General features: G+C 51.4%; 2 protein-coding genes across 3 annotated transcripts in view; one reads left to right on the top strand and one right to left on the bottom strand.

Annotated features, from left to right (window-relative positions):
- Positions 1 to 3,882, top strand: PABPN1L (PABPN1 like, cytoplasmic; the record flags this gene model as incomplete). Its single annotated transcript, XM_082005592.1, has 8 exons — positions 1 to 20; positions 583 to 757; positions 1,293 to 1,401; positions 1,915 to 1,979; positions 2,443 to 2,549; positions 2,663 to 2,750; positions 2,878 to 3,023; positions 3,843 to 3,882. The coding sequence occupies 8 exons, from the start codon at positions 1 to 3 to the stop codon at positions 3,880 to 3,882; spliced, it is 750 nt and encodes a 249-aa protein (XP_081861718.1).
- Positions 3,883 to 7,179: 3,297 nt separating this feature from the next.
- TRAPPC2L (trafficking protein particle complex subunit 2L) overlaps positions 7,180 to 8,884 on the bottom strand; it is a gene marked incomplete at both ends in the record, with an annotated part of 2,827 nt that continues 1,122 nt past the window's right edge. The window contains 3 exons of one of the 2 annotated variants that reach the window (XM_082005769.1): positions 7,180 to 7,225; positions 7,970 to 8,049; positions 8,175 to 8,262. In XM_082005769.1, coding sequence (XP_081861895.1) covers positions 7,180 to 7,225; positions 7,970 to 8,049; positions 8,175 to 8,262 — 214 coding nt within the window. Of the gene's footprint in view, positions 7,247 to 7,969; positions 8,050 to 8,174; positions 8,263 to 8,884 lie in introns of both variants that reach the window. The other variant, XM_082005768.1, reaches the window with a different exon arrangement.

Consider the following 8,884-nt stretch of genomic DNA (forward strand, 5'->3'; position numbering starts at 1 on the left):
ATGTTCGGGGGCCGGGCGAGGTGGGTCCGGGGCGGGGAGGGGGGCACCGGGACGGCGCCCAGCTCGGCGGCAGGCGCTGAGGCTCCCTGGGCTGCAGCAGCATCAGCTTCCCACTCACGGGTGGGAGAGTTTGTCCCTCTGTGGGCTCATGCCAAGCGCCTGGGGCTGGGAGGGTGCGGGTTTGCCCTTGCCGGGGTGAGGCTGAGCTCCCTGCCGCTCCCGCTGTGCAGCCTGTGAGCGCTGCTGGTCCTGCCTCCTCTTCCCCCTCCCTGCCCACAGGCTGTGGCGCTCATGCCTGTGTTTTTTCACCCAAGGGAAGCTGCTGCCAGGTCCCCTCTGCAGCCCCCTGAGGTGGGAGGTGGCTCAGGACGAACTGGAGACCTTTCAGTAGCCCTGACTCCTGCGGTTCTGGGGTCTTGCTGCAAGCCTGCCTGCAGCATCGAGAGCAAACTGCTTTGGTGGCACCTGGTCATCCTGCTGGGAGCACCCCTAAAGCCTTTGCCTGGCTGGTGTCCTGCTTTATGCTCTATGTTAAATGGCTGTTTGTCTGTTAAACGGCTTTTTGTCCCTGTTCCTGCCCAGTCCTCTCTTCCTGGACACTTCAGGAATCTGGTGGCAGGACCCACCGTCCCTGGCAGCAGCGGAGACGTCCTGGGATGTGACAGAGATGGCGGCTCTGCGGAAGGCTGCAGATGACGACTCGGACCTGAGCCGTCTGGAGGGGGACAGCGTGGAGGAGCTGGCTGTGCCGGACCCAGTGAGTGTGAAATAGTTTTCCCTGTTCCTCTGAGGACATGGGAAACTTTCTACACTTCTCTTCAAGCGCTTCCAGAAATTAAGAATAAGAATAATCTTGGGCCCCGATGTTAAAATCCCGAGCTGAGAAGCTGGAAATTGAATTGTCACTCTCCTGCTGCTTAGCTTCCACTGCCTGGCTGAGTGAGAGGCAGTGGCTCCTGCTCCTCGCCAGCTTAAATCTCCGGTTCCCTCCAGCAGCTCCGGTGCTGCTGGGGCATCTCCGCCGCAGCACGCGCTGCTTCGCAAGCAGGCATGGGAAAGGAGGTATTTCCCTGTCTTTTTTTCTCCCCAGTGGAGCTGGGAGATGAACTCCCCTTTTGTGGGACAGGCTGTCGTCCCCAGCAGGCAGCCCACCCCTGTCCCCAGCCTGGGAGGACGCTGCTGGTGGAGGTGCATGTTGTGCAGCGCTGGAATGTCCCAGCGTGGGGTGGGGAGCGGGGTGGGGGTGTCCCTGCTCCGTGTGCTGCTCATGCAAGTCTTGGTTTGGGTGTCAGGAGCTGGAGGCCATCAAAGCCAGAGTGAGGGAGATGGAGAAAGAGGATGAGAGGCTGAAGGAGATGCAGCTGGAAGCTGAGAGCTGCCTCATCGTGAGCTCGGAGGCAGGTACGGGCTGTGTCTGGGTGCTGCTGTCCCCCCGGAACACCTCCGGGGCGCAGGGTGGTGATCGGAGCCAGAGGCTTGGCCTCTCCTGGCAGCCTGGGACTGGATGTGTAGGGTGGGTGAGGAATGGGGTCCCAGGCATGGCATGGTGCTGATGCAGGTTACATCCATTCTTACCTCCTACGTTTGCAGGCCAAGATACAGTGAATTAACTTAATTACATTTAATTCAATTAAGTAATTGAGTTTAGCACCAACAGCCCCAGTGGAGCAGTGATCCTGTGGTGCGGGGTTGTGTCAGTTATTTTTGTGAAGACAGAGGGGGCAAGGGGATGGAGGAGGAGGAGGATGTGGCAGTGTCGGGATTTGGGGATGCCCAGATGTGACCAGACACCTGAGGAGCTTTGCAGTGTGTCAGCTCAGTGGTGGCCATGCTGGGAGCAGACCTGCACGGACAGACGTCCCTCTGGTTGAGGGCTGCTGTGACTCTACCCAGCACGACCCCCTGTCTCTGCAGGTCTCTTCCCAAAGACAACCGAGGAGAAGATGGAGGTTGACCAGCGCTCCATCTACGTGGGCAACGTAAGTGGGAGACCCTGGAGCAGAGCCCGTCTCGCTGCTCCTTGCCGTATGTCTGAGATTCCTTGTGCGGGGGCCCATCTGCTCCCCAACGAAGGATGACTGGTCCCATCCCAAATGCTTCTCCTTTGCCCAGCCCAGACTGGGAATGTGGTTTAGCATCTGCCCATGACCCTCAGCCACTTGCAGATAATCTGTTCAAGTGTCAGCTCCCCAAAATACCCCTCTGGAAGCTGTGGGTCGTGCAGTGTTGCTTGTTCCCTCAAAGTGGGGGGAGTTGTCTCTTGGATTTGGGTTTCCAGGCTGGAGCATTCAGCTGGAAGGGTCTCCTGAACCTCAGGAGATGGTGAGGCCATGGTGGCAAGGTGTAACTGGGGTCAGCCAGGCCCTTGGCCTCTGTGAATGCAGACCCACAAGCCAGAGGGGCTGGCTGGTGACACTGGAGGGGCTGGGACTGTCATTGCAGGTGGACTATGGGGGCACAGCGGAAGAGCTGGAGTCTCACTTCAACAGCTGCGGGCAGATCAACAGAGTGACCATCCTCTGCGACAAGTTCTCGGGGCATCCCAAAGGGTCAGCGCTGCACGGGGGCTGGGGTTGGGGTGTTGAGGGCACTGCCCCGTGCTCCCCAGCCTTTGGGAGCCACGGGGTGTCCCTGGGGCTCTGCTCACCCCGTCCCCTTGCAGGTATGCCTACATCGAGTTTGAAGAGAAGAGCTCCGTGAAGGCTGCGGTGGAGCTGGATGAGAGCGTCTTCAGAGGCCGTGTCATTAAGGTAAGAGCTTAATGTCTTAATGTCATTAAGGTAAGTGCATCCATCCGTCCCTCCCAGCTCCAGGTGCATGGGGCTGTGCCAAACCCCGGTGCTGGCAGCACCGGCTGAGCCACCTCCTGCTTTCCAGGTGCTGCCCAAGAGGACCAACATGCCAGGCATCAGCACTACTGACCGTGGGGGCTACCGGGGCCGCTTCCAAGCCCGGGGAGGGCTGGCCCAGCGGGGAGGCTACTATGGAGGGCAGCACCCAAGGGTGCGAGGGAGGACGTACAGGTGAGCGGCTGGGCGGGGGGTTTCCTTTTGTTTTTGGGTCAATATCCCTGTGGAGCAGGTGTCCCCAGGGTGGGGGTAACTGCCCCTCGCTCTGGCCATGCTCAGCTTCTTGGCTTTGCATCTCCCACACTGGCATGGACGGGAGGATGGAGATGGGCTCTGGCAAGAGTATCCTCCTGGAGACCTGTGCTAGAAATGTCTCCTGCCCGTTGTGAGCTGTTAGCATCACCCCGGTGTCTGTGGGGTCTGCAGGAGCCTGGTGGCTGGTTCAGCTGGGACACTGGCACCTCGGAGGGACTGTGGGCAGCCAAGATGGGGAAGGACTGAAGTGAGCAGCTGGCGACGGCACGGCAGACCCGTCCCGCTGCTGTCCCGGCATCCCTCGCATCCTCAGCACAGGCCGGGAGCTGTTCTCCGGCGCACCTCCCGCTGCTCGTGCATCCCGGAGCTCACTGCAGAGTAGCTTCAGTCGCACCCCAGCCCCTTTGGCGCTGCGGGAGGAAGCGGAGAGGAGCTTTGCAGGTGGAAGAAACACCTGGAAACTCGTTGCTGTCCATCCTCCCCCCCCCCCCGGGATTTGGGGGTGGTGGGTGGGCAGCACACTCCCAGCCTGACTGGTGCCAGATCTGTGCCTTGCTTTAGGGCTCCCCTGTCCTTTGGGGCACGCTGCAGTGCCCTCAACACCCCAACCCCAGCCCCCATGCAGCTGGGGCAGAGGGGTGAGTCCCAGCTCTTGGTGGGGCAGGTAGCTGTGCTTTTTTGGCATCTCAGCTGAGCAATGCCCCCGAGCTTTAGGATGCTGTTTTTGTTCTTCTTTAGGGGTCGGGCAAGGCTCCTGCCTTGGTATTTTCCATACTAGAAAGGACTGGACTGCCCTGGTGATGCTGACGGGACTGAAATGAGGAGATGGGATTGGAGAGAGTTAAAAATATGCCTACCCAAGCCAAAAAAGATTAATTTTAAAATGCCATCTGCTTGGCCGTGAGGATTACTGGTGAGGCAGCCATGTGCCAGGCTGCGGGAGGGAAGACTGGATCTGCACCACCCGCACATTGGCCGTATCCCTGCCAGCGTCGCAGGAGGGGCTCACCTTAGCTTTGCTTAGGGGATGGCATTTGCATCGAGAACAGACTCATTCCAGAGAACACCCTGTCCTGGGAAGGGAAGAGCTTTTCCAGACCATTGGTCTCATCCTCATCCCATAGAAGGCGGCTGTACTGGAGGCTTTGGTGTAAACCTGGCTTGGCTTTTAGCTGCCCGAATGCCCTCCACCCCACTGCGAGGGCAGACCTGTCCTGCTCGGCCAGCGAAGCACCCTCAGCATTGCTGGCTGTTTCTACAGGAGCTGGATGTTGCTTTCTCTTACCCATAAGAAGATCCTAAAGACCTTTCCAAAGACTGTTTTCTTGTCCAAACCAATGGAGAAAGTCTTGGGCTGCAGCTCTAGATCTGGCCGTTGGCAAGCTTTTAACTCCATCGGCCTTATGGATTTCTGACTTTGCTCTTGGGAAGAGGATGGAGCCTAACACTGTGTTTTGGGTCTGGTTTTTAGCTGGCTGGTGCTGTTTTACATCTAACAGCTAGGGGAGGGAAAAGACATCCCTTGCTGTTTCTCTGGAAGCCTCTGTATCTCTGTGGTGGTTAAACAAGACCTGGGTGTCACAAAACCCTTCCCCTCTTTTAGTTCAGAAGTTAACCACCCCCTCCTACCCCCTCCTGCTTTTATCCCAAAGCTACAGGGACCAAAGGGGACTGCCAACTCATCATTTTACTTTATTTCTAGCAGTATTACAAAACTATCTCCACTGTTGCATCTTTGGTCTGATCTTCCTTTTTATTCCTGTCACTATTCCTGCTCCAGATCCCCCTTTAGGGATGGTGTGTGCCCAGCTGAACTCGAGGGTCAGGACTGAAGCACACTACAGGAGCTGGGTACCAGGGAACAAGTGCTGCCTGGCACATCCCCTTGCTGCTGATCTTCCCCTTCCTGAAACTGCTCATTTTTAAAGGAAAAACTTTGTGTTAAAAGAGGCAGGCTGTGAACAGCAGCAGACAGCATCACTATGTGAAGTTCTGCATTGAAATCGGTTTTATTACGTAATTCTCACGCTAATCTTTCGGGATCCTTGGTTAGGATTCCTCTAACCCAGATGCAACTGACTCCTAAAGCAGCTTTTCACAGCTCAGGGGGCATTGCCAGGCTAAAAATCCCATTGATTTTTTTTTCCTTAAGATCTCAGGATTTTTTTTAAAGCTTGGGGCCTTAACACTTCATGTTGTGTTGATTTTGCACTTTGCCCAGTGTGGACTGTGCTGCTGAGGCTGGCCTTGATCCGAGCTACCCTTAGGCTTAAACTATAAAACTGGCTTTTCCTAGGGCTTTAAACTTTCCATTTTGTAGCTTTGTAAATTCTTGAGACTTAATTTTTAACAAAAACTACTTTGGGGTATTTGGACTCTTTTGTGGAAGAGGAAATGCTGAGCTCCTGTCTCTGAGTGAAAAGAGTGAAGACTTTTATATGAAAATGTTTTGGAATAGCAGTGTACAGCTGTGCCTTGTTTAGATGGTGGGAGAGCCTTGAACTCTTTCATCTCCCTCTGACAGGTTGTTGTTGATTAAATGTATTTGAGTTCTGTTTGAGAAGGTATTGTAAATGTCACTTATTTTTAAAATAAATGATCCTGCTGTGTGAACTTCATCTGCAGTGAGACTGTGCTGGCTGTGAGCTGACACTCTACGCTGACCTGCCTTTCTCCAGGCTTCTTGTATCCTTTAGAGCTGTGCAGCTTTTTAAAAAAATTTTTAGCTAAGTTTTATGTATTTTTAACTGATTAGGTGCTTGAAGCAGAGACTGCTCTGTTGGGCAGGAAAGACTTGGAGAAGAGGTTTGTGAAAAGCAGAGTAGCTGCTCAGTGCCTACACCTGCCCGTTACCTCTGTTGAACTTGCTGTAGCTGCACAGCCCTCTGCAGTGCAAGCGTACTGCACAAGAGATGAAGAAGCTGGGATGCTTTCCTAGTCTAGTTTGTATTTTTGCTGTCTAAATATCTGCTATTGATTAGGTTGTCTTTAATTAGAACAGCAGGGAGCTGCAGGGCAGCACATGCTAATAGAGATTAGTTTGGGATGAGCCAGGCAGCTGTGCAATCCTGATGTCTTCATCTCCTGGAGTGGATTTATCCCAGCTGCACTACCTGTGCTCCCTGACCTGGGCTGGAAATGCTATTAAGTGTGCCTGGCCTGTCTGAATGAGGGGCAAAGTGATGACAGCAAATACTGTCAAAAGTGAGTTGCCCAAAGGTCTTCCCCAGGAAGGCAAGATCAGTGCATGGCTTGATCAGGTTCAAGGTGGTGCTTCAAGACCAGCTGTTTGATGTCTGCCAGAGCTTTCTCAAGTACATAAACAGTGGCTGGGGTTGCAGAGAAACCTGGAGCTTTCAGCTGCCTTGCAGAATTTTTTCTTTCCAAGAACTAATGGAGCAAGTACATACAGATCTGAGTGCTCCCAGCTAAGGCGAAACAGGACAAGGAACCCAAGTATGTTTGAATTAAGTTTTGCTTGTGATGTTCCTGTCAGAATGAGCAGTCCTCAGCAGTAGTGAAGGGGGCTGGCAAAGAGCAAAAGGACTGCTGTTGCTGATGTGCTGCTCCTGCTTCAGAGGAACTGCTGTGAAGCACCAGTACTTCTGAGGAACAGTGCCACTATCTGTGCCTCTCAGCTGACTGAAATCTAGGTTGACCCTAATAATAATCTCTTAGCTGTCTCAGAGCAAGCACAGCTGCACAATCACAAGCACAGCAGGAACTGCTGTTTTTACACAAAGCCCCACTTCTACAGAAACATCTGAGTTGCACAGAGGCACAGCTGCACACATTTCTGTAGAGAACAAACCTCCTATCTGACAGAGATGACCTTCCTGAAAGAAGAGCTGGCTCTCACATGTTACCTGAAGGCATAAAGCTGAACTGCAGCTTCTGTGCTATACTCAGCTTTGCTAGAGTAGACATGCATGCAAACCTTGCAGGTGTCAAGTTTATTTCACATAGAATAAATTTACAGCATTACACAGAATGAAGACAATATATACATCACTTTGTAGGCACACTCCTGTACATGGGGAATGTTCTCAGCACTCAGATGAGAAGGGGCAGAGCCTCAGCAAACCTGCATCATCATGGAGTTCACCATATTATCGAAAGCCCTAGACAAGGAAATGAACATAGAATATTAAAGGAAGCAGCTAGTTCTGCGCAACTAATCTCTTCTAACAAAACCAATGGCTAACGATGCTTCTTACTGGTTGTTAATAAGCTGGCTTTCCCTAAGCTGAATACCTGGTTTTACTCTTTACCTGTAGCATGCTCTGTTGAGTAAATAATTATGTTTAATTAAGCTGAAATAAGGACAGGTCTTATCCAGGCTCTAGACCTGCCTCAGCAAAGTGTATAAGAAGCTGTTCTTCCCTAGGCAATAGAAACTCTCAACATTATTAACATTCCCTGTGAAAAGCCAGATGAGAGATGGGGGGAACTGGCCCTCATGTGTGAGGAATTACGCATGCAGAATGCCCATCTGTCCTTATCCAAGGATAAGCCCTGGACAAGTGCAGTTATTCACTCTGTTTAACTTGCTCTGTTTATGTTCATATTTACCTATGAAACAGGTAACTTTTTCTCCCCAATAAATTACTTTTCTTGAGCCAATGTTTCTAACACCAGTGCTGAGGCAGGAATGAGAGTTCAATGTAACTTCTGATGAGGCTATCAGAGTTTTCTGTTACACAGTAATGGCCCAAAGACAACACAGCTGTTCTCCATTTAGGCACTTAAGAGCATGCACATCTGAACTGGTCAACCACAGGGGTTATGCTATTGGTCTTATTACATCATAGGTACACTGCAAATTCCAGAAAGATGACAAAGATCAGAAAGATCAGCCAACTTACCTGGAATGGATACGGTCCCCAGGGTTATAAAAAGGGTTACACATTATGTCTGTATATGAATTATGCAGCTTTCGGAACATCTGAAAAGGGATTGCAGTTTAATTTTTTTTTTTTTGTTTTTGTTTTGCTTCTCAGCACTTTATGAATAAGGGGAAGTAGCAAAAACACTGATGTGGCAAGTTGTGCTCTGATTTCCTGCACTTACACTGCGGATCTCATTGTCTCGAAGTGCTGTGTTTGAAGAATCCACCACCATAACAAACTTCACCTTCGAATTTGTCACGTAGCCGTATCTGTGCAGCTGTTAAGGCATGTGCTTCTGACACACCAGAGCCTGGCACAGTAACTACAACAAGACTGGAATATACTCAAAGAAACAAGCTGAGAGAAAATGTGATGTTCTTGCTGCGCCCAGCACATAACTAGGACTAGGTGAGGTAAGCACAACATTAGATTGCAGGAACTGTATCCCCTTTCTACCTGACTTCTCCCATCTTCGATAACTCCAGCTCAAGTTTGTTCTTACACTGGCTGGTAAGGCATGTCTTGCAATTTCAGAACCAGCCTCCCACTAGCCATTTTGGTGAGGGTTTCTCTCCTCTTAAGAACCGTTTCAGTGACACAGCCACCTTATTTATTCTTATTTGGGAGATCAAAATCAGAGACTTGGAGATCTCCTAGTATCAACCAGTGTGCCTGACCTGAGACTTCAAAAATTAATAAACTGTTTATGAAAACCCAGAAATTAGTTCTGCTGATAACTTCCATTTGTGGGATTCAGAGAAAAAGCCAATGAAAGTTCCAAAGATCAACTTCATGACTTAAAAACACTGGGGCAGCTGTGGCCATGGAGTACAGATTTTTAGAGAAATCAGACCACACACTTGGGATTTAGGTACTTGACCAGAGACACCT

Source organism: Phaethon aethereus (genome assembly GCF_964289735.1).
Source record: "Phaethon aethereus genome assembly, chromosome: 13".
Taxonomy (NCBI): Eukaryota; Metazoa; Chordata; class Aves; order Phaethontiformes; family Phaethontidae; genus Phaethon; species Phaethon aethereus.